Below are 25,045 nucleotides of genomic sequence, written 5' to 3' on the forward strand. Positions count from 1 at the left end.
CTGGCAAAAGCGGACATTAGTGCCTCGGCACTGGCCTTACCCCGCCAGCGTAATTAATTATTTATTTACGAGCGGGACAGAAGCGAGCCATTTACGGCGGCGGGGCTTCTTCCTCACCTCACCAGCACACTGCTCGGTGCCATATTCTCTCCTCAGAGAGACACTGGTCCTTCCTTCACTGCTGACAAGATCAGGGTGCAAAACAGGGGGGGGGGGGCAGCGATATGGGTGCTTGTTATTAATATATAAAGCGCTACAAGTCTGTCACTATAAAGTTGTTATTTCCCAGACTGTGTACTTTTGGCGCTGGGTGGTGAGCTGAAAAGTCCCCTGTGTCCCTCTGACAGATTTACTGTGGGTCTGTCCCCCATAAGCCGGTGTATCTGTGGGTAATTGGTACATGTGTGTCAACATGTCGGTGACTGAATGTTTTTCCCAAGAGGAAACTATATTAGGGACGCAGACATGTATGGGGTGGCCATGTCGGCACCACCAATAACTGACTGGGTGAAAGTTTAAATGATAATGTGATTCATATCAAAATCTATGGAGGATGTGATGTTCATGACTATGCTTCTTTTCCCTCAGGCCCCTCGGGGTTGCAAAAATGTTGTTTTGCCCAGTTACTACACACTGATACCGACACGGATACTGATTCCTATGTCGACCATAATGTTTCCTGATTAGATCCACTATTGGCAAAGAGCATTCAGTACATGATTGTGGATATTAAGGACGTATTAACGTCACTGAGGACCCTGCTGTTCCTGACAAAAGGGTCTATATATGTATGTATATGTATATAGATTTATAATGAAAGCTGAGGTAACGTTCCTCCATCTCATGTGCTGAACGCTCTGTTTGAGACAGTCTGGGTCAGCCCTAACAAGATGGTTGCAAATTCCCAAGAGGATTCCGGTTGTTTATTCCTTCCCGCCGCGGACAGAATAAAGTGGGAGTCACCCCCTGTTCTGCACAGGGCCCTGTCACAAATCCAGCGGATCGTATGCAGGAAGCTACGTTATATTCTAGTTATGTAACCACACGTACGTTACTTAGACATGCCGTTACATGCGCATGGGTGAGTAGCAGTATTCAAAAATGGTCGGATACCTTGTCATCCGATATGGATACCCTGGGGATAGTTGGGATACTCCTTACGTTGGGTCATATCAAGGACACTGCAGCATACTTACGTGAGACTGCAAGGGATATAGGACTCTTGGGTTCACGGGCCAATTCCATGGCGGTCTCGACTAGGAGGGCGTTGTGGATTCACCAATGGAATGCTGGTGCTGACTCCAAGAAGAAATGGAGTCTCTTCCCTATGAAGGTGAAGCCTGGTTGGGTGATGGCCTAGCTGATTTGATCTCGGCAGCTGCCGCAGGTAAGTCAGCCTTCTTTCCCTATGTTCCCTCACAATGGATGAAGACGCATCATTATCGGATGCAGTCATTTCGGCCCAATAGATACACAAGACGTTAGGATTCCCCTTTCTTTGCAGGTAGAGGAAGGAGAAGAGGGAAGAGGTCCGCAGCCTCTTCAAGATCACAGGAGCAGACATCATCCTCTGCTTCTGCCAAATCCACTGCATGACGCTGGGGCTCTCTTGCGGGAGCCTGCACCGGTGGGGCCATGTCTAAAACTCTTAAGTAAGTCCTGGATTTGTTCGGACCTGGACCCGTGGGTTTTACAAATAGTGTCCCAAGGGTACAAACTGGAGTTTCAAGACGTTCCCCCTCACCGATTTTTCAAATCTGCCTTACCAATTCTCCTCCGGACAGGGAGGTAATATGCGACGCAATACAAAAGTTGTGTCAGATTAAGGTCATTGTCCTGGTTCCCCCGTCACAACAGGGAGAAGGCTTTTATTCAAGCCTCTTTGTGGTCCCAAAGCCAGCCGGTCAGACCAATCCTAAATATGAAATCCCTCAATTTCTACCAAGAGAAATTAAAATCCAAGATGGAATCTCTCAGGTCAGTAATCTCCAGTCTGGAGGAAGGAGATTTCATGGTTTCAGTAGACATAAAGGATGCCTACTTACATGTTCCCATTTTCCTCTGCATTAAGCTTACCTGAGGTTTGCAATTCAGGATTGTCATTACCAATTTCAGATGTTGCTGTTTGGTCTGTCCACGGCTCCGAGGATTTTCACAAGGGTGATGGCGAAAATGATGGTTCACAAGGGTGATGGCTGAAATTATGGTTCTCCTTCGCTAGCAAGGAGTCAAAATTATCCCGTACTTGGACGATCTCCTGATAAAGGTGAGATCCAGGGATCAGTTGGTGCAAAACATTGCACTCTCCCTGACAGTTCTTCAACAACATGGTTGGCTCCTGAACTTGGCAAAATCACAGTTGGTCCCAACGACGCGGTTGTCGTTTTTGGGAATGATACTAGACACAGAACTACAGAGAGTTTTTCTTCCAGTGGAAAAGGCTCTGGAGATCCAGAGTCTGGTCAAACAAATTCTGAAACCAGCAAGAGTGTCAATCCATCAATGCATTCGGTTGCTGGGAAAGATGGTTGCGGCCTACGAGGCTATTCAGTTTGGCAGGTTCCCTGCCAGAGTGTTCCAGTGGGACCTGTTGGACAAGTGGTCCGGATCCCACCTACACATGCACCGGAGGATAATCCTGTCCTCCAAGACCAGAATCTCACTCCTGTGGTGGCTGCACAGCTCTCACCTCCTAGAGTGTTGCAGGTTCGGGATCCAGGACTGAGTCCTAGTGACCACGGATGCGAGCCTCCGAGGCTGGGGAGCAGTCACACATGGGGGAAAACTTCCAAGGAAGATGGCCAAGTCAGAAAACTTGTCTCCACATAAACGTTCTGGAATTAAGGGCCATTCACAACGGCTTTCTACAAGCGGAACATCTTCTTCGAGTTCTACCCGTACTGATCCAGTCAGACAATGTAACAGAAGTAGCGTACATAAACCGTCAGGGCGGAAAGAAAAGCAGAGCAGCAATGGCAGAAGCCACAAGGATTTTCTACTGGGACGGAAAAACATACAAGCGCTCTGTCAGCGATCTTCATTCCAAGAGTGGACAACTGGGAAGCAGACTTCCTCAGCAGACACGATCTCCATTCAGGAGAGGGTGGCCTCCTCCAAGTAGTCTTCGAAGAGGTGACATGTCGTTGGGTTTTCCTCAAGTAGACATGATGGCATCTCGTCTCAACAAGAAGCTTCAGAGATATTGTTCCAGGTCAAGGGACCCTCAAGCAATAGCAGTGAATACACTGGTGACACAGTGGGTGTTTTCAGTCGGTATATGTATTCCCTCCGCTTTCTCTCATTCCAAAAGTTATGAGATCATAAAAAGGGCAGAGATTTGAGCGATGCTCAATGTCCCAGACTGGCCAAGGAGGGCTTGGTATCCAGATCACAGGAATTACTCATAGGAGATCCCTGGCCTCTTCCTTTGCGAGAGGACCTGTTGCAGCAGGGGCCGTGCGTGTATTAGGACTTGCCGCGGCTACATTTGATGGCATGGCGGTTGAACGCCAAATCCTAGCCCGTAAGGGTATTCCTAGTAAAGTCATTCCCACACTTATTCAGGCTAAGAAAAGGGGTAACGTCTAAACATTACCACCGTATTTGGAGCAAATATGTTTCTTGGTGTGAATCCAAGAAGGTTCCTATGGAAGAGTTTTCAGCTAGGACGTTTTCTCCATTTTCTACAAGCAGGTGTGGATGCGGGCCTAAAATTGGGCTCAATTAAGGTTCTGATTTCAGCCTTATCGATTTTTTCACAAAAAACAAACAAAAAACAATTGGCCTCCCTTCCAGAAGTTCAGTCTTTTGTGAAAGGCGTGTTACACATCCAACCTCCTTTTGTGCTTCCAGTGGCACCATGGGATCTTAGTATGGTGTTGCAGTTCCTTCAATCACATTGGTTTGAACCTTTACAGAAAGTGGAGTTGAAGTTCCTCACTTGGAAAGTTGTCATCCTGTTGGCCTTGGCATCTGCAAGGCGGGGGTCTGAGTTAGCGGCCTTTTCTCACAAGAGCCCTTATTTTATCTTCCATGAAGATAGAGCAGAATTGAGGACTCGTCAACAATTTCTGCCGAAGGTGGTTTCATCTTTCCACATGAATCAACCTATTGTGGTTCTTGTGGCCACTGACGCCTTCGTTGAGTCAAAGTCTCTGGATGTGGTTAGAGCTTTGAAAATGTATGTCGCCAGAACGGCTCAGTTTAGGAAAACAGAGGCTCTGTTTGTCCTGTATGCTCCCAACAAGATTGGGTATCCTGCTTCCAAGCGCGCTGGATCTGTGGTACGATTCAGCATGCTCGTTCCACGGCAGGGTTGCCGTTACCAAAATAGATGAAGGCCCATTCTACTAGAAAGGTGGGCTCGTCCTGGGCGGCTGCCCGGGGGGGGGGGGGATCTCGGCATTGCTACTTTGCTGAGCAGCTATTTAGCAAACACTTTTGCTAAGTTTGCAAGTTTGATACCTTGGCTGATGATGACCTCAAGTTTGGTCATTCGGTGCTGCAGAGTCGTCCGCACTCTCCCGCCTGTTCTAGAGCTTTGGTATAACCCCATGGTTCTAATGGTGACCCCAGCATCCTCTAGGACGTATGAGAAAATCGGATTTTAATACCTACCGGTAAATCCTTTTCTCTTAGTTCGTAGAGGATGCTGGGCGCCCGTCCCAGTGCGTACTGTATCTGCAGTTATTAATTGTGGTTACACATATGTTGTGTTACGGTTCTGGTCAGCATGTTGCTGAAAATTGTTCATGCCGTTGGCTTGTGTTTTGTTGAATGCCACGTTCTGCGGCATACTGAAGGTGTGAGCTGGTAAGATGCTCACCTGGTATAACAATAAATCCCTGGGCACAGTTCCTATAACTGGAGTCTGGGGGAGGGGCATAGAGGGTGGAGCCAGTTCACACCCTTTGAAAGTCTTAAAGTGCCCATGTCTCCTGCGGATCCCGTCTATACCCCATGGTTCTAATGGTGACCCCAGCATCCTCTACGGACTAAGAGAAAAGGATTTACTGGTAGGTATTAAAATCCTATTATAATCCATAATTTGATATGTAAGCAAAAAAAACCTTTTATGCCCAATAATGGACATATACACTTAAAATGTACCACTCAAAATTACAGCATTTACATGTTATGTGATCTGCATATGTTAATATTGTTCAGTATAGTATGTAAAATGCTTTTTCACATAGGCATTTGTATAATAGTGCAAAATGTGCAGTGCACACGGGCCCCTGGATCCAGGGGGCCAATACCGCACACCCTGCACCCATATAATTATACTTACCTCTCTGGAGCCCAGTGGCGGCCAGCACTGGTGACATATATTACCAGGAAAATGATGTGGTGCCCAATTTACAGTGATTTGCGCATGTGCAGTTGATATGACCCTGGAAATAAGGCGCAAGCACCATTTTCTCAGAGACTTGCTTATGCGCAGTAGATTCTCGTACATTATGATCAGTCTGTGCATTGGGCGCACCTCTGTATCCAATACTGGGAAAAAATAGTAATAAAGTAATTAAAAACATTGTTCGTTAGTTATACTCGTAAATTCATTCCCATGGGCAGCAAACGAAGGAGTAATAATTCCAAACCAATGTGGCTTAACAAAAAGATTAAGGAACTAATGGCCAAAAAGAGGCGCGCATTCCAAAAGTATAAATCGGACGGGAAGGTGGAGACATTCCCGCACTATAAGGATTGTAACAAAATATGTGAAAAAGAAATCAAAGCTTCTAAAATAGAAACAGAAAAGCTAATAGCAAAGGAAAGTAAATCAAACTCCCAAAACTTTTTTTTTAAATACATCAACAGCAAAAGATTAAAGAAAGAGAATAAAGGCCCTTTAAAAGACAAGTTGGGCATCCTAATCAAAGATGACAATGACATAGCGGAAAAATCAAATTAGTTTTTCTTGTCAGTATTCACAAGAGAGAACCAGATGCTGACCACTGGGATCCCGGCGTTGGTATGCTGACCACCGGGATCATAACCGCATCCCGTCCCAGTCCACTGGTAGAGGCCAAGAGAAGAGGTTAGACAGAGTAGATTGAAATCACAAGGAGAATGTGGACTATCAATAGGGATATTGCAATCGCTAATGATGATGGTAGGGATGTCAGAGGATAGGAATTGTGGCAGAAAAAATGTATGAATAAATACTTTAACTACATCAAAATTGTGTGTCCTTTTTGACAGGCTTCCAGGGCTATGGAGTAGTACTGCGCAGAAAAATTGTATTTAGCTGCTCCTATTGAAAAGATAATAGTAATAAAAATAAATTATAGAGAGCGCTTGAATGACTGTGAATATATGGGGTGATAAGTGTAGGGTAAATGTGTATTGCAATACCTGTAAAAGAAAAAGGTTTATTAGGTAAAATGTTTAAGCTCCTTTGGGCATGTATATTGATAGCAGTCCGTGCGGTTAATGACAGCGGCGGGTCCCGGTAATTGCCGGCGGCTGGAGCCGCAAAGGTAGTAGCTGAGTCCAGTACTGACTGTCTGTCCCTAGCTAACTAACCGTTGTTGGTGGGTCTTGTCCTCTCCGGCCGGCTGGTTCCCTTGGTGTTTTGCTGACAAGTGCTTCTCCGTGCGCTGCTCGGAAAACTGCAGCGCTGCGCCGCTGATGTTAAAGGTCACTTTCCTCTGTCTCCACAACGAACACAGCTAGCAGCGCTGCGCCGCTGATGTTAAAGGTCACTTTCCTCTGTCTCCACAACGAACACAGCTAGCAAGCCTTGCTAGCTGTGTTCGTTGTGGAGACAGAGGAAAGTGACCTTTAACATCAGCGGCGCAGCGCTGCAGTTTTCCGAGCAGCGCACGGAGAAGCACTTGTCAGCAAAACACCAAGGGAACCAGCCGGCCGGAGAGGACAAGACCCACCAACAACGGTTAGTTAGCTAGGGACAGACAGTCAGTACTGGACTCAGCTACTACCTTTGCGGCTCCAGCCGCCGGCAATTACCGGGACCCGCCGCTGTCATTAACCGCACGGACTGCTATCAATATACATGCCCAAAGGAGCTTAAACATTTTACCTAATAAACCTTTTTCTTTTACAGGTATTGCAATACACATTTACCCTACACTTATCACCCCATATATTCACAGTCATTCAAGCGCTCTCTATAATTTATTTTTATTAGGCTTCCAGGGCTGTTTCCTATTGTGAACAACACCATGCAAAGTTTTGTTCAATTAAATAATTATATACTGTAGCTAGCACTTACAGTCTTGCACATCAGTCTGTTAGCTGTCTGCTAACTGGACGAGAAAACAAGAGTGAGAGATATCTCTAATCCCTATGACATGACATGAGTGTTTCTCCGTCAGTGTTACACATGCCAAGTGAACATGTTGATAAACCAGCTCTGTCAGTCTGTTTGATTTTAACCGTTTTCAAACGTGAACAAGGAACTATGGTGGACTGTGTTTACTATAGAAATAAATGATTGCTGTTAGTGCTTTTTTCCTCTCTTTTTCTGCAAGTGCTCTGAAGGCAGGTCACGGGCAAGGCGTGTTGGTGTGACTACTGCAGCTGATACAGTGTGTCAGTGTCCAGGTTACCTCACATTAATGCTGCAAAACTGACAAGCACAACAGCTTCAGTCTCTGGGGAGGTCCTCTTTATAAATTCCTAGTCTTCCAGCGTGCAGTAACACTCATGCATTTCAAAGATCTGACACCCAATAAGCTGAGGTAATGGAGGCGCACCAGTCAGTGCATAACTCATCTTGCTTCCTTTTTATGCCTTGATCCTGGCTCTACTCTATATTCATAAAACCCCTACCATTCAGGCATGCAGCAGAGCAATGTTAAAAATGTAGCGCTGCCTTTTTGCCAGACTAGAAGTAGCTGAAACATTTTGAAGTAAAACAATTTTTCTGCTGCGGGGTACACTGGGCTCCACAAGGATAGACATTGGGGTGTAGAGTAGGATCTTGATCCGAGGCACCAACAGGCTCAAAGCTTTGACTGTTCCCAGAATGCACATCGCCGCCTCCTCTATAACCGCGCCTCCCTGCACAAGAGCTCAGTTTTTTAGTTGGTGCTGCAGTAAGCAGGCACATAACAGAGGGGCTGCTCCAGACAGCCCTAAGAAGAGCTTTTTTTGAAGAAAAAAAGTGTAGACTTCAAGGGCAGCAGTGGTGGTAAATGTCAGAAGACATTCACTGCTGCAGCTTCAACTCTCCCCAGCGGCGCTGTACACTCCCGAGCCCTGGTTGCCGGGTAACTACAGCATGAGGCTCCGGTTTTCTTCACGTCAGGCACACACGACGGGGGCTCTCCGGGATCGCGTGGCCGCTCTTCGGGAGGTGGTAAGTGGGTCCCGCTTGCGGGACCTGGTCTTTATCGCGATCCGGCGCGGTCAGTGGGAGGCGAGCCGCGCGTGCTGGCGGTGGACACTGTGGCAGTACAGGCGATCACACTAGATCACCAGGGCATGGGTGCAGGTCAGGTTTTCTCTCTAAACCATTTTTCAGTAGCCCACAGTACCTGGTGGTTTTGCCAGCAGGGGGATAAGGCTTAGACCTGAAGCCCCTCCCCCAGCCCCAGGGCGCCATTTCCCGCAAATGTTCCCGCCCTGGAGCTGCATATCTGTCTCTCCCTCACTCCCTGTCAGTGTCTGGGTGCCATTATCTCTCAGCTTCACTGTTCCTGGGACTGCTTGTGCAAATCCTCCTGTGTAAAGCCGCCTGGTTGTCAGTGCTGTGACTTTACATGACACTTAAGTATTCTACCTGCCATTTTAGACAGTGCTAGTTAAGAAAGAGTGCATTTAGTCAGGGTTTTCTAGTACAATTACCCTGTGATATACATCCAGTTCTTACTGTGTAGTGTTATATCTATTGACTATATAGCTATATATATAGCTATATATATATATATATATATATATATGTATTGTAACACTGTAGGGGTGCAAGGCGCCTTTTCCTGGGGAATATGGCCGCATGCAGCAGCTGAGGAACAACACAAGTCCAGTTTCTGGTACAACTGACCCCGGCCAGTTTTATTGAAACAGAAAATAAAACAAACCCCAAAATAAAAATACCTTGCCTGTCCGGCACTAACTAAACATAAGATATTCCTAACTGTCACTAAACAAAACACAGAGTTCTTCAGTACATACTGTATAGCTTACTTGCATCAGAAAACGTGTCTCTCACACACAGATCCTGCAGCCTTCCCAGGCAGTCTGCCTCTACTAATCAGGTTAGAAGCACTATAACACTCTTACACAGCTGAAACCCTGATTAGCCCTCTGTGAGGCCAAAGACCCGAACTGGGCCCAATGTCTAGAACTCGCCTTATCTCTCTCTCAGAGCCTTTACCCAGCTTTTACAGTAAACTGAAAAGGTTCAGACAAAACAAAAAGCATTTTTCCTAGAAGTTAACATTTTCTAAAACATGTAAGACAAGAACCTGGGACAAATATACCTGCCCTCAAACACTATCCCAGTGTTCTTGTCACATATCCCCCTCCCCTGTTTCGACCTAGGGGCCGGAACACTTGTAGCCCCCAAACAGAAGATGCGAGACAATGCATCTGCGTTGGCCAATTGTGTTCCCGGTCTATGTTCAACAGTAAACTTAAAATCCTGCAACGCTAGAAACCATCTAGTTACCCGAGCATTCTTGCCTCTATTTACATACATCCATTTTAAAGGGGCATGATCCGTCACTAGTCTGAATTGTCTACCCAAGAGGTAATATCTCAAGGTATCTAGTGCCCACTTAATGGCCAAAGCCTCCTTTTCCACAATGGCATACCTTTTTTCATGCTCATTGAGTTTCCTACTCAAATAAATGATAGGGTGTTCGTCCCCATCTCTGGTTTGGGACAGCACAGCACCTATCCCTACCTCTGAGGCATCTGTCTGTACCACAAATTCTTTTGAAAAATCTGGTGTTATCAACACCGGTTGTGAACACAAAGCCACTTTTAACGCTTGGAACGCCTTTTCTGCATCAGGGTTCCATTTCACCACATTTGACTGCTTCCCTTTGGTAAGGTCTGACAACGGCACCGCTGTGGTCGCAAAATTGGGAATAAACCGTCTATAGTACCCAGTAATTCCCAAAAAAGCCCTTACCTGTTTTTTATTCACTGGACGAGGCCAGTTTTGAATAGCATCAACTTTATTCAATTGGGGCCTAATCAGACCTCTGCCTATGGTGAAGCCCAAGTATTTGACCTCCTCCATTTCGAGGCAGCACTTCTTTGGGTTAGCAGTTAACCCTGCCTCTCTGATTGAGTCCAGTACTGCTTGTACTTTAACCAAATGGGACCCCCAGTCTTTACTGTGAATTACCACATCATCCAAATAGGCAGCTGCATATTTTCTATGGGGCCTCAAAATTTTATCCATCGCCCGTTGAAAGGTTGCTGGAGCCCCATGCAACCCAAAGGGTAACATCTTATACTGGTACAGCCCCTCCGGAACCGAAAAGGCTGTTTTTTCTTTGGCGCTATCAGATAAAGGTATTTGCCAGTAACCTTTGGTCAGGTCCAATGTGGTGAGAAACCTGGCTGTTCCCAGCCTTTCTACAAGCTCATCCACACGGGGCATGGGGTATGCGTCAAACTTGGACACCTCATTTAACTTACGAAAGTCATTACAGAAGCGTATGCTACCGTCGGGCTTCGGGATGAGCACTATGGGACTGGACCACTCACTGTTAGACTCCTCTATGACTCCAAGTTCTAACATGGTTTTAACTTCTTTAGAAATAGCTTCTCGCTGAGCTTCAGGAATCCTATATGGCTTTAAATGAACCCTGACCCCTGGTTCTGTGACAATGTCATGTTTTATTATGGTCGTTCGGCCAGGCAGCTCTGAAAATACCTCCCTATTTTGGATGAGAAATTCTTTAACCTGATTGTTCTGATCAGCTGATAATGTCTCTGACACCTTCACTGCGGGAAGCAACCGGGGTGAAGACACCGAAGGGCAAGGCTCCGCTGACAGAGACAACCTATCTTTCCAGGGTTTGATTAAGTTAACATGGTAGATCTGTTCGGGTTTTCTCTTTCCCGGCTGGTATACTTTGTAATTAACCTCATTCACTTTTTCCCTAATCTCAAATGGACCCTGCCATTTAGCTAGGAATTTGCTTTCCACAGTGGGTACCAAAACAAGAACTCTATCTCCAGGAGCAAATTCCCGTATCTTGGCACTCCGGTTATAGACCCTCTGTTGAGCACTTTGGGCCTGTTCCATGTGCTCTCTGACAACAGGTACCACGGCTGCAATCCTATCCTGCATTTGTGTTACATGCTCAATAACGCTTCTATAAGGAGTGGGCTGTCCTTCCCACGTCTCTTTGGCAATATCCAACAGCCCTCTGGGGTGTCTACCATACAACAAATCAAATGGAGAAAACCCCGTAGAGGACTGAGGAACTTCTCTGATGGCCATTAACAAGTAGGGCAACAAACAATCCCAGTTTTTCCCATCTCTCTCAACAACCTTTTTTAACATACTTTTTAATGTTTTATTAAACCTTTCCACCAACCCGTCAGTTTGGGGATGGTAGATGGACGTCCTGAGGTGAGTGACCTTAAATAACTTGCACAATTCTTTCATGATCCTTGACATAAATGGAGTACCTTGGTCAGTCAAAATTTCTTTTGGTATTCCCACTCTACTAAATACCTGCACCAGCTCCCTAGCTATCGCCTTGGTTGTGATAGTGCGTAAAGGGACAGCCTCAGGATATCGAGTGGCATAGTCCATAATTACCAGGATATACTGATGGCCCCGAGCAGACTTTAACAAGGGCCCCACGAGATCCATGGCTATTCTGTCAAACGGGACCTCTATAATAGGCATGGGAACTAGTGGGCTCCTGAAATGGGGTCTAGGGGCATGATACTGGCATTCAGGACAGGAAGAACAATATTCAGACACTTCTTTATAAACCCCTGGCCAAAAGAACCTTTGTAAAACTCTTTCAGTGGTTTTTTCTGCCCCTAAATGTCCTGCGGTAACGTGACTATGAGCTAAATCTAGTACCGTTCTCCGATAAGGCTGGGGAACTACCAACTGTTCCACCACATCCTCACCCCTTTTGACAATGTGGTACAAGAGCTCATTACAGATGGCCATGTGGGGATACGTAACCCTGTCACCTGGTACCACAGGTTCCCCATTAACAATCTTAACATTCTCTCTAGCCTTTATTAAGGTAGGATCCTTTAACTGTTCAGACGCAAACAGATCCTTCTTTACCTCCAGGTCAGGCACGCTTTCCGTTCTAACTACTATGTCTCTGTTCCCAGCAAGAGGGTCCTCACTGGACTCCCCATCTGTCACTTCCCCAGCCAAACTAGCAAAAGGCAAAGGGCCAGAAAGTTCCGAAGACCCACGTACATCCATAAAATCACCGGTATTATCAACTGGCTTTTTACTTCTCACATCTGTAGATAACCGTGATTCCCACAGTTTCCAAAAATGAGGAAAATCCCTCCCTATTATGGCCTCATGCACCAAGGTAGGGACCAGTCCCACTTTAACTATTGCTGACCCACAACAAGTTTCTATATTCACCTCAGCAGTGGCATAATGTTGGGTATCCCCATGTATGCAAGTTACCCCAATAGGTATTTGCTGGACCTTTAAGGGGTTCACTAACCCAGCTTTCACGAGGGTAACTAAACTTCCTGAATCTAGCAAGGCCTCTACCCGGTTACCCTCTAAGAACACATCACACATTTGTTTTTCCAGCTCAGGTGAAGGTACCACAGTACAGGCTAACCTAGCAAAGAAAGACATTCTGCGACATTCAAAGGCAGCATCACATTGCATGGGTTCTTGCGTGACTGGGCAATTGGCAATAACATGACCTGGCATACCACACCTAAAACATTTAATCACACGATTATCAACCCGTTTGGGCAGCATAGACCGTTCTAGCCCCATTGGCCTGTTTCCAGGGCCAGTGTTTACAGTCTCTCCAGCCTTGCGTTCTCTTAACCGCCCAGCAACGTTTTCCCACGGAACAGTCTTACCAGTCTTTACTGAAGGGCGCTGTCGAGGATCTATGGGTTGCTGGGTGGTCATCAGTAGTTCCTCTGCTGCCAAATACCTCTCTACCATGTCCACTAATTGGTCAGCAGTACCCGGGTTTCCATGGCTCACCCACTTGCGCAGGACCATGGGCAAAGATCTCAAGTAGCGGTCCATGACGACTCTTTCCACCATCTGGGGACCAGTTAATGTCTCTGGCTGTAGCCATTTTTTTGTTAGCTGAATAAGGTCGTGCATCTGGGAGCGCGGAGGCTTCTCCATGGCGTACAGCCAACGGTGCACCCGTTGTGCTCGTACTGACAGCGTGACTCCCAGGCGGGTCAGGATCTCAGTCTTTAGTTTATCATAGTCCCGAGCCTCAGCAGGGCTTAAATCAAAGTAAGCTTTTTGGGGCTCACCTGACAGGAAAGGTGCCAGCAGACTGGCCCACTGTGCTTTCGGCCAGTTCTCACGCTCGGCAGTCCTTTCAAACGTGGTCAGATAGGCCTCCACATCATCAGCCTCTGTCATTTTCTGCAGGAAGTGACTGGCCCGTATAGAACTAGAGCTGGTTGGAGCACTGACGGCCACATCTCCAACCCGAGCTGCAAGTCTCTGCACCACTTCTGCTAAGGCCTCTCTATCCTGACGCTGTTGCCTGTAAAGTTCATCAACAACTGCCTGCTGTTGTCTCTTATTTTCCTCCATTGCCACCTGCTGCTGTCTGTTGGCCTCCTGCTGTAGTCTCCAATTTTCCTCCATTGCCACCTGCTGTTGTCTCCTATTTTCCTCCATTGCCACCTGCTGCTGTCGGTTGGCCTCCTGCTGAGCCGCTGTAGCTTGCAGCAAGGCTTTAAGCAGATCCTCCATGTCGACAGATTTTTCAGGCGGCTTTGTAGCTGCTTTCACCCAGGACATATTTCAAACCCTCAGGGGTGAGTCTCAGTAACTTCACACTGGGCTGTATCTGCATAAACCACCGTTTTCTGCAGGCCTCACAAAGCTGCTGCTTTCACTTATGCGCAGAACGGTGTGCTCGCATACTCCACCAAGTTGTAACACTGTAGGGGTGCAAGGCGCCTTTTCCTGGGGAATATGGCCGCATGCAGCAGCTGAGGAACAACACAAGTCCAGTTTCTGGTACAACTGACCCCGGCCAGTTTTATTGAAACAGAAAATAAAACAAACCCCAAAATAAAAATACCTTGCCTGTCCGGCACTAACTAAACATAAGATATTCCTAACTGTCACTAAACAAAACACAGAGTTCTTCAGTACATACTGTATAGCTTACTTGCATCAGAAAACGTGTCTCTCACACACAGATCCTGCAGCCTTCCCAGGCAGTCTGCCTCTACTAATCAGGTTAGAAGCACTATAACACTCTTACACAGCTGAAACCCTGATTAGCCCTCTGTGAGGCCAAAGACCCGAACTGGGCCCAATGTCTAGAACTCGCCTTATCTCTCTCTCAGAGCCTTTACCCAGCTTTTACAGTAAACTGAAAAGGTTCAGACAAAACAAAAAGCATTTTTCCTAGAAGTTAACATTTTCTAAAACATGTAAGACAAGAACCTGGGACAAATATACCTGCCCTCAAACACTATCCCAGTGTTCTTGTCACAATATATATATATATATATAAAAGCTAGTCCAGTGCAGTATTATTGTACAATGCAGAGGTTATTACTATCTGTGTGTGCATTAGATAGCTGAGTGGTGTCCATTTTGTGTCTTTCACTCAATTTGCTATCCCTATATTCTATAACCTGAGGGGGCTTGGTGCGTCAGGTTTTATATTGATTTAGGATTTTCACAAAGATATACTTTAATACGTATTTTTCTCTGTGATTTTAGTCACCATATCTCTCCTTTATCTCTGCTGGTGCTGACTACACTGCGCAGGGGTTTGGGTAAGAGGTATTGTGCTACTGCCAATTGTACTGTGTTACCTGATACTGCAAGTTATATCATGTCTGCTTCTGAGGGTAACAGTTCTGGGGCTGAACACACTGCCGGTGTTGCTGAAGCCACAGATCCCTATGAGGAGAATATAGCAGCTGTGGGCTCTGGTTCTGGGGGCTCCTTGCCCCCCAGTGGGACTGTGGCAACGGGGGTACATAATGACCCACAGTGGGCCGCTTTTTCCACGCTTCTACATATGCTACTTAATAAACTAACACCCCCTATGGGACCCCCTATGCCGGTACAACCGTATGTGGTCCCTGCAGCTAACCCGCCGTGGGCGGATGATTTATCTGCCCAATTGAAGAAGTTGAACCAGTCCCTGACTACTAAAAAGTCTGACCATCGCTCGCCTAAGTCCAAGGGGTCCTCTAAGCAAGTGATTGTCTCCTCACAATCCTCACTGGCACCTTGTCTGATGAAGACGGCACTTACACTGACCCCACAGATTCTGACTCAGATACGGCTGATGGGGAGGGTGGTTCACATGTGGATGTTCCTGATCTTTTGGAGGCTATTAAGTTAATTCTACAGATTACGGCTGATCCCGAGCCATCCGTCCCTCCTAAGAAACCAGATAGGTTCAAGCGTCAGAAGGTGGTTAAACAAGTTTTACCTCACTCTGACCACCTAGTGGATATACGTCAGGAACCCTGGGAAAACCCAGGTACGAAGTTTGTGCCTCAAAAGAAGGTGCTGGCTCGCTATCCCCTTGCACCAGAGCTAAGAATTGGGAAACGCCTCCTCCAGTAGACTCACATGTGGCTAGGATGGTGGTTTCCTCAGCTCTACCTGTCACTACCGTCACGTCTCTAAAGGAGCCTACGGATAAACGTGTGGAGGGTTGTCTGAAAGCGATTTACACCCTCACGGGTGCTGCACAAAGGCCCACTATTGCAGCAACATGGGCTGCAGAGGCTATTGAAGCATGGGCCTTGGAGTTAGAAGCTGAAATCTCTTCTGACCATGCTAGACAATGCTTGTCATATATTGTCACAGCTTCTCGTTATATTAAAAAGGCGGCTTCCGATGCCGGTATCCTAGCAGCCAAGGCCTCTACTACGTCTGTCCTGGCTTGCCGGATATTGTGGCTGAGATCCTGGTCTGTGGATCTGGACTCTAGAAAAACCCTGGAGGTACTCCCTTTCAAGAGAGATATTCTGTTTGGGGAGGACTTAAATAAGATAGTGGCTGACTTGGCTACTGGCAAAACTGCCTGTCTGCCAAGTACCGCTCCTTCTGTGTCGAAGGCGAAAGGTACTTCCTTTCGCCCCTTTCGTCCTTCAGGTAAAGCAAAAGGTCAGGCACATAACAAGCAGGCCCGCACTTCCAAACCTGGTAAGCCAAAGCCCAAAAGAGCCTGGGCAGCCCGTCAGCCAGCTTCCAAGGCCGATAAGCCTGCCGCATGACAGGGCGGGCCTTCCCCTGGGGGATCCCAGGGTGGGGGGCCGGCTTCTTCTGTATACCCAGGAATGGTTGAAGACCACTTCAGATGCCTGGGTACGGGAAGTCGGCACTCGAGGTTACGCCATAGCCTTCAAAAACCGACCCCCTCATCGATTTTGCCAGACAGACGTCCCGTTGGACCAGACAAAGGCAAACACTCTGCATTCGGTGGTACAGACCCTCCTGGATACAAGAGTCGTAGTACAGGTGCCTCTTGCACAGAGGGGCCGTGGGTACTATTCTCCGCTGTTTCTAGTCCCGAAACCGAATGGGTCCTCCCGGCCCATTCTCAACCTCAAGGCATTGAACAGGTTTGTGAAGATTTCCAAGTTCCGTATGGAAAACCTTTGCTCTATAGTTCTGGCCTTGGAACCTGGGGACTACATGTTCTCCCTGGACATACAGGATGCTTACCTGCATATTCCTATAGCAGCGTCACAGCAGCAATATCTGAGGTTTGCTATTGGCAACCTCCATTACCAGTTTCGGGCGTTACCTTTTGGTTTAACAACGGCTCCGCAAGTCTTCACCAAAGTCATGGCGGTGATGACGGTGGTACTCCGCCGTCAAGGGGTCAGGATACTGCCGTATCTGGACGATTTGTTAATCCTGGCAAATTCCCCAGAACTTCTCCTATGCCATCTAGATATGACGGTCCGGTTTCTACAAGCCCACGGGTGGCTCATCAATTGGAAGAAATCCTCCCTGATCCCTGCTCAGAGCATGGTGCATCTGGGAGCGCTATTGGACACTCACAACCAGAGGTTGTTCTTGTGTCAGGAGCAAGTTCTGAAGCTTCAGGACAGGATTCGTTGCTTCCTTTCTCGTCTGCAAGTGTCGATACATTCGGCGATGCAGGTGCTGGGCCTCATGGTATCAGCATTCGACATGGTGGAGTATGCTCAATTCCATTCTCGCCCCCTCCAGAGTCTGATTCTAGCCAAATGGGACGGCCTGCCTCACCGTATCAGGTCTCAAATGATCTCATTGACTCCGCAGGTCCGTCTGTCACTGCTCTGGTGGCTCCAGGACCAACAATTGTGCAGGGGCCGTCCCTTCTGGATATCCAACTGGGTCCTGTTGACGACAGATGCCAGTCTAAGAGGTTGGGGCACGGTGCTGGCGTAACACTCCCTTCTGGGTTGGTGGACCAAGGAGGAGTCCCTCCTCTCAATCAACATTCTGGAATTGCGGGCGGTCTTCAATGCATTGAACCTAGCCCAGAATTTAATTCAGAACCATCCTGTTCAAGTGCAGTCGGACAACGCCACCATAGTGGCTTACATAAATCATCAAGGTGGCACTCGAAACCGTCTGGCAATGAAGGAAGTCTCACGGATTCTACATTGGGCGGAACGCCATCTACCGGCCATATCGCCTATCTTCATTCCAGGAGTCCTGAATTGGGAAGCGGACTTTCTCAGTCGTCAGGACGTACATGCCGGCGAGTGGGGCCTCCATCCAGAAGTGTTTCAACTCCTAGTGGAAAAGTGGGGTCTTCCAGACGTAGATCTGATAGCGTCTCGACACAATCACAAGGTTCCGGTCTTCGGAGCAAGGACAAGGGATCCTCAAACAGCATTCGTGGATGCGCTGGCAGTGCCGTGGAGGTTTCGGCTGCCGTACGTGTTCCCTCCGGTGTCACTCCTGCCCAGGGTAATTCTGAAGTTCAAGCAAGAAAAAGGAATTCTGCTTCTCATAGCTCCAGCGTGGCCCAGACGGCACTGGTTCTCAGACCTCAAAGGCCTATCGTCAGAGCGTCCAATTCTACTTCCACAACACCCAGACCTCCTCGTTCAGGGCCTCTGTGTCTACCAGGACCTAGCCCGGCTGTCTTTGACTGCGTGGCTCTTGAAGCTTCCGTCTTAAGGGCTAAAGGGTTTTCAGAGGCGGTCATTCAAACTATGTTGCGGGCCCGGAAACCGGCTTCTGCTCAGATTTACTTTAGGGTCTGGCATTTTTACTTTGGTGCGCATCTAACGATTATGACGCTTCCAAGTTTAGTATAGCCAAGAATTGGCTTTTCTTCAGCAGGGCCTTGACTTAGCCTGCGTCTGGCCTCCCTCAAGGTTCATATTTCTGCCTTGTCGGTGTGGTTTCAGAGAAAAATTGCGACCTTACCTGATGTGCATACCTTTACTCAGGGTGTGTTGCGTATCCAACCTCCATGTGTCCCGCCTGTGGCTCCTTGGGACTTGGAGGTTTTGGAGGCGTTACAAGAGTCTCCGTTTGAACCTCTTGGTTCAGCTGATCTTAAGTGGCTTTACCTTAAGGTGGGGTTTCTGCTGGCTATTGCTTCAGCTAGAAGAGTGTCGGATTTGGGAGCCTTGTCCTGTAGTTCCCCATATCTGATATTTCACCGTGACCGGGCGGTTCTTAGGACTCGTCCCGGATATTTACCTAAGGTGGTCTCCTCGTTCCACCTCAACCAGGAGATTGTGGTTCCGGCACTTGTTTCTCCTGATCTGACTCCCAAAGAGCGGTCTTTGGATGTGGTACGGGCTCTCCGTATCTATGTGAAGAGAACGGCTTCCATTCGGAAATCTGATTCTCTCTTTCTACTGTTTGGATGTCACAAACGGGGCTGGCCTGCTCACAAGCAGACTTTGGCCAGATGGATTAGTATGGTGATTGCACATGCTTATGTGAGGGCTGGTCGGTCGGCTCCTGCTCACATTACGGCCCATTCTACTCGGTCTGTTGGACCTTCTTGGGCGGCCCGCCGTGGTGCGACCCTTGAACAATTGTGCAAGGCGGCTACGTGGTCCTCAGTGAACACGTTCATAAGGTTCTATGCCTTCGATACTGCCGCTTCCCAGGATGCTTCGTTTGGACGCCGGGTTCTTGTGCCCGCTACAGTGCGTCCCCTCCCATAAGGAACTGCTTTAGGACATCCCCAATGTCTATCCTTGTGGAGCCCAGTGTACCCCGCAGCAGAAAACGAGATTTATGGTAAGAACTTACCTTTGTTAAATCTCTTTCTGCAAGGTACACTGGGCTCCACAAGGCGCCCACCCTGACGCACTTAGCTTATTTGGGTTGATATGGCATTAGCCGCTGACACTTCTCCTGTCGTGAGAGTGTGGTGTATGTGGCTACTAACCGTTGTCGTCTCTTTTCCTGCTACTGCATTGGGCCGGTTAACTAAAAACTGCGTACCTGTGCAGGGAGGCGGGGTTATAGAGGAGGCGGCGCTGTGCATCCTGGGAACAGTCAAAGCTTTGAGACTGTTGGTGCCTCGGATCAAGATCCTACTCTACACCCCAATGTCGATCCTTGTGGAGCCCAGTGTACCTCGCAGAAAGAGATTTAACAAAGGTAAGTTCTTACCATATATCTCGTTTTATGTATTTAGACACTTTCCTGTATGTACAGTAATAAGCCAAATCGTATCTAGATAATAGACAGTGTATTAGTCGACAGTCAAGAGGTCTACATGCATTAGATTGGCAGGCACAAAAGGTCGACAGTGCTTAATGTCCAAATGTTAAAAGGGTCGACATGACAATGGTCGACACACAAATGATCAACACATGTTTTCTGCGGTTTTTTGCAAGTTTTCCCAACATTTGCTTGATTTACTATCCACGTGGACATCTATTGGGAATAGTAACCTTGCCCGAAGCGTGGCAAGCGGAACAAGCCCGTGAGGGTGAGTTTGTACCTATGGTGGTCACATAACATGGAGTATACAATATGTGGCCCAAAAAACTAAAAATACCGGTATCGACCATTGTCTTGTCAACCTTTTTACCCTGTTGACATTAACCACTGTAGACATTTTTGCCTGTCGACCTACTGACTGTCTACCTAGACATTGTAGATCTAATACCACACCCATGTTACCATGACTAGTAGTCAAATCACTAATGAATACTTGTTATTTTCACCTTCAGCAGGCCTTACCAATACATAGTGATCTAACAAACTTAACACAGTTGCAAGACAGTGTGTTACCGGCCTCTCTAGACAAATCTGGGTGGGAGCTCTGACTCCTCATTCTCCCTTGCAGCAAATCCCCCCACTTCCTCACAGAATGGGTCTGCACTCCACTCTTATGATGGCAGAGCCTCAGGGGTAGAGGGGATGTGACTTGGCACTGCCAGGTCCCCTGATCATCAGGCAGAGCAAAACTATTGATGTGCGAGCTTTGCCATCACACAGGGTGCCAGGCTACCCCACAGCACCTGGATGTGGCTTGCAGAGTGCCTGGAATGGAACCTTGCACCCAGTAGACCACTGGCAGAGCCACCCCCAGAGCATCCAATCAGTGATCTTCCCAGAGCAGATGGCTATGTCCCCTATGTGACATAATGATGTCACAGGATTAGGGGGGACTGCACCCCTCTAATTTCACCACTGGCTCCACAATAATTCAGGCACATCACAATTTGCCCATCTAAGCTTTTTGTGCCTTTTTTTTTTGTCAGTGACCAGCCAGAAGCCATTCCAACTTCCTAGGACAGCGGTGGGCAACTAGTGGCTCTTGAGCCGCATGCGGCTCTTTCTTTCTTTAAATGGGGCTCCAAACACTCTAAATCATGTGACCACAACAGATGCAGAAACCACTGCACTCCAGCCAGACACACAGCAGCACTACGGGGACTGAAAACTGAGGGAGCCAGACACTAGAGGTGAGACACCCATGGTAATCAAAGGGCACTTTAGAGGCTGCTGCAATGGCACAAGTTTAAGGGGGAGGGGGGGGGGATGACGTGAGGGTAGGCTGGAGTGACACAGGAGGGTCCTGGCACGAGTGAGACATGGGAGAGCTGGCTGGAGTGACACAGGAGGGTCCTGGCAGGAGTGACACATGGGAGAGCTGGCTGGAGTGACACAGGAGGGTGCTGGCAAGAATGACTCATGGGGAGCTGGCTGGTGTGACATAGAAGGGTGGTAGCAGGGAGACCTGGCTGGAGTGACACGAGGGTGCTGGCAGGAATGACTCCTGTGAAGCTGGCTGGAGTGACACAGCAGGGTCCTGGCAGTAGTGACACATGGGAGAGCTGGCTGGAGTGACACGAGGATGCTGGCAGGAGTGACTCCTGTGAAGCTGGCTGGAGTAACACAGGAGGGTGCTGGCAGGAGTGACTCATGAGGAGCTGAAGTGTATTATGTGAAAGTAGCTTTTTCAATGTATTTTATGTTGGATCTGGCTCTTTCAATGTATTTTATACTTGGGACATGGGCCCTCATTCCGAGTTGTTCGCTCGCAAGGCGATTTTAGCAGTATTGCACACGCTAAGCCGCCGCCTACTGGGAGTGAATCTTAGCATTTTAAAATTGCGAACGATGTATTCGCAATATTGCGATTACACACCTCGTAGCAGTTTCTGAGTAGCTCCAGACTTACTCGGCATCTGCGATCAGTTCAGTGCTTGTCGTACCTGGTTTGACGTCACAAACACACCCAGCGTTCGCCCAGACACTCCTCCGTTTCTCCGGCCACTCCTGCGTTTTTTCCGGAAACGGTAGCGTTTTTTCCCACACGCCCATAAAACGGCCTGTTTCCGCAAAGTAACACCCATTTCCTGTCAATCACATTACGATCGCCTGAGCAAAGAAAAAGCCGTGAGTAAAAATCCAAACTTCATAGCAAATTTACTTGGCGCAGTCGCAGTGCGGACATTGCGCATGCGCACTAAGCGGAAAAACGCTGCGATGCGAATAAATTTTCCGAGCGAACGACTCGGAATGACCTCCATGGTGTAGCAGGCACATGGCCTCATCCCACTTTCAGCTCGATGTCGGCTCTTTGACGTATTTAACAAGGTTTTTGGCTCTTTGGCTCTGGCTGGTTGACTACCCCTGTCCTAGGGTGTCTCTGTAGGGATAAAGCAAGGTTATAACCCTATCATTCTTCTGCTGAATTTTATATTTTCTTTCACATATTATGCTGTACTACAGGTATAGGTAAATGTAAGTATAATGGGTCTGTAATACTGTCATATTCTCTTTGCAGCCTTTGCAGTCATTATCTCTGGCAGACTCTAAGCTAAAGACAGATGTGACCATCATTATAAATGCCCTTGGCAGCAATACATCATTGACCAAAGTAGATATCAGTGGAAATAACATGGGAGATATGGGAGCCAAAATGTTGGCCAAAGCATTGCAAATAAACACCAAGCTCAGGTGAGTGCAGTGGTGACCTCTTTAACTTATGGATACTGCGTGTTAAGCTGGGTACCACCTGATGATTTGTCGATAAATTGTCCACATCGTCCAGTGTGTGTGCGCTCCCATGAGTCGTTCATTGCATCTTTTGATTGCCCCTACTTGTTGCTCAATCTGAGGATGTCCTTAACAATTTTTAGCACGTTGCGCATTGTGTTCGCACTACTTACAAATATACCTGATATATCGTTAAGAACCAAACGACCTAATGATGCACGATATATCGTTTGGACGTTAGCAAGATTGCACAGTGTGTATGCACTGTATCATTTGCTCGTCGTCTAGTGAGTACCCAGCTCCATTTAGTCCATTCAAACATTAACTGTGTACAACATAATGCATAATACATTGCTTTTCTCAAGAAGTGTCAATATTGTATGAATATAAATATATATATATATATATATATATATATATATTCTGCCCTCCTGCTGTGCATGACACCTCATTACCTGGGCACCAGATACCCCTATATCTGTATGCACCAGTGCAGCCCGGAGTTCTCCCTATTCCTGCCGTAATTTCTCACTTACGCCTGGCTGACGCCATCATGTGACAAGTTGTGAGTGACTTGCTCTCCAGAGCACGTCTGCCCTCATATAATTCCCAGCTATTCACGATTCATTCTGGGGGAATGTGACGACGTTGGTCCTGACTGCATGTTTCTCTAATCACATAATGCATACAGGTGTTACCTCCGTGGTACCCAATTGCCTCATGCTGAGGGGTGGTAAAAAGAAGGTCCCACAAGGGGTGGGGAACTCCTCACACAAGGGAACACCCACACATTTCATTGGAACCCCTTCCTCAGCGGACATGATGCAATTTCTCCTCCCTCAGGGCTCCGCTCCCGTTGTTGATGATACTTCCACGCCCTCCACCCCACGCCTTTCTCCTGTCTCGGACTCACCCTCTCGAGTCGAAGATCAAGAAGTGGCCTTGAATATGACGCCAGAGTGACAGGTGTTTCACAAATCCTGCACCTACTCTGTTCCATATCGACAAAGCAAGATTTCGAATGCCTGGAGAGTAGTCTCAGGGAAACAGTTCGCTCGGAGATTGCTGCTGTTCGTTCTGAGGTGTCCACTATTGGATCCTGACTTACTTCACTGGAAGGCTTCTCCTCTGACTCAGTTGTGGCCCATAATGCTCTCAGATTTACAGTCATTAGACAGGCGACTGACATTCAACAACTGCAAGAGCGCTTTGATGACTTGGGCAATCGTGGAAACGTAACAATCTAAGGATCAGAGGGGTCTCGGAGGACATCCCACCTCAAGGACTTTTTGACATGGACCTTCAATGAGCTCCTGGGTCAGGACCCTTCTTCCGTAATTGAATTTGACAGGGCTCACCGGGCCTTAAGGCCCAGGGGGGGTCCCTCCGACCGGCCAAGAGACATTATTTGCTGCTTGCATTACTTCTCACAGAAAGAGGATATTCTTCATAAGGTCCACAGTCTGGATGTTATAGAGATTGACGATCAACGCATCCAGATTTTTCAAGATCTAACTTGGTTGACTCTTCAAAAATGCAGAGCTCTGCAACCGTTAACATTGGAACTCCGCAAGATGGGAATTAAGTACAGATGGGGCTTTCCGTTCAGCCTGCAAATCTCTCATAATGGGAAGTTCCTCACACTTAAAGACTCAGTCGATCTGCCCCCTTTCTGCCGAGCACTTGGTATTCCGGAAGTTTCCCTTCCGGACTGGCAGGAGCCCCTGGTTCGCTCTGTCCCACAGGAACTCTCTCATCCAGACAATGACTGGCACCTTGTCCAGTGTAATCCAAAACCACCTAGGGAACAACGAATCCCTTCGACATCGACATCTAAGTGAAGTCCTCCCGATAGGATCAAGATGGTCTGCTATTTTCCTTATAAATGATTTTACAGTCTTGAGCTGACCTTCATTGGCCTGACAATGTCTCCTTCTGCCATACTGTGCTTCATTATCTTGAGACTTGTTCATGATATTTGCACTACCTAGATTGGTCGGCCTCCCGTCGGCACACTTGGTCTAGATGGGTCTAGTTACCATTACTTGTCCCTGTATCTCCCACCTGTTACGTGTTTGTGAAGTTACTATGGGGGTAATTCCAAGTTGATCGCAGCAGGATTTTTGTTAGCAATTGGGCAAAACCATGTGCATTGCAGGGGAGGCAGATATAACATGTGCAGAGAGAGTTAGATTTGGGTGGGGTGTGTTCAATCTGCAATCTAATTTGCAGTGTAAAAATAAAGCAGCCAGTATTTACCCTGCACAGAAACAAAATAACCCACCCAAATCTTACTCTCTCTACACATGTTATATCTGCCTCCCCTGCAGTGCACATGGTTTTGCCCAATTGCTATCAAAAATCCTGCTGCGATCAACTTGGAATTACCCCCTATGTTCTATTCTAGTTCTACAAAAAAAATTTATATTAGGAATGGTG

At 47.5% G+C, this 25,045-nt stretch overlaps 1 protein-coding gene across 3 annotated transcripts in view; it reads left to right on the forward strand.

Moving 5' to 3' along the window:
• CARMIL1 (capping protein regulator and myosin 1 linker 1) overlaps nucleotides 1-25,045 on the forward strand; it is a 581,945-nt gene that overhangs the window by 386,257 nt on the left and 170,643 nt on the right. For all 3 annotated transcript variants that reach the window (XM_063923281.1, XM_063923283.1, XM_063923284.1), the window contains one exon: nucleotides 22,395-22,567. In XM_063923281.1, the coding sequence (XP_063779351.1) occupies nucleotides 22,395-22,567 (173 nt within the window). The remainder of the gene's footprint in view (nucleotides 1-22,394; nucleotides 22,568-25,045) is intronic.

Source organism: Pseudophryne corroboree, chromosome 5 (assembly GCF_028390025.1).
Source record: "Pseudophryne corroboree isolate aPseCor3 chromosome 5, aPseCor3.hap2, whole genome shotgun sequence".
Lineage (NCBI taxonomy): Eukaryota > Metazoa > Chordata > Amphibia > Anura > Myobatrachidae > Pseudophryne > Pseudophryne corroboree.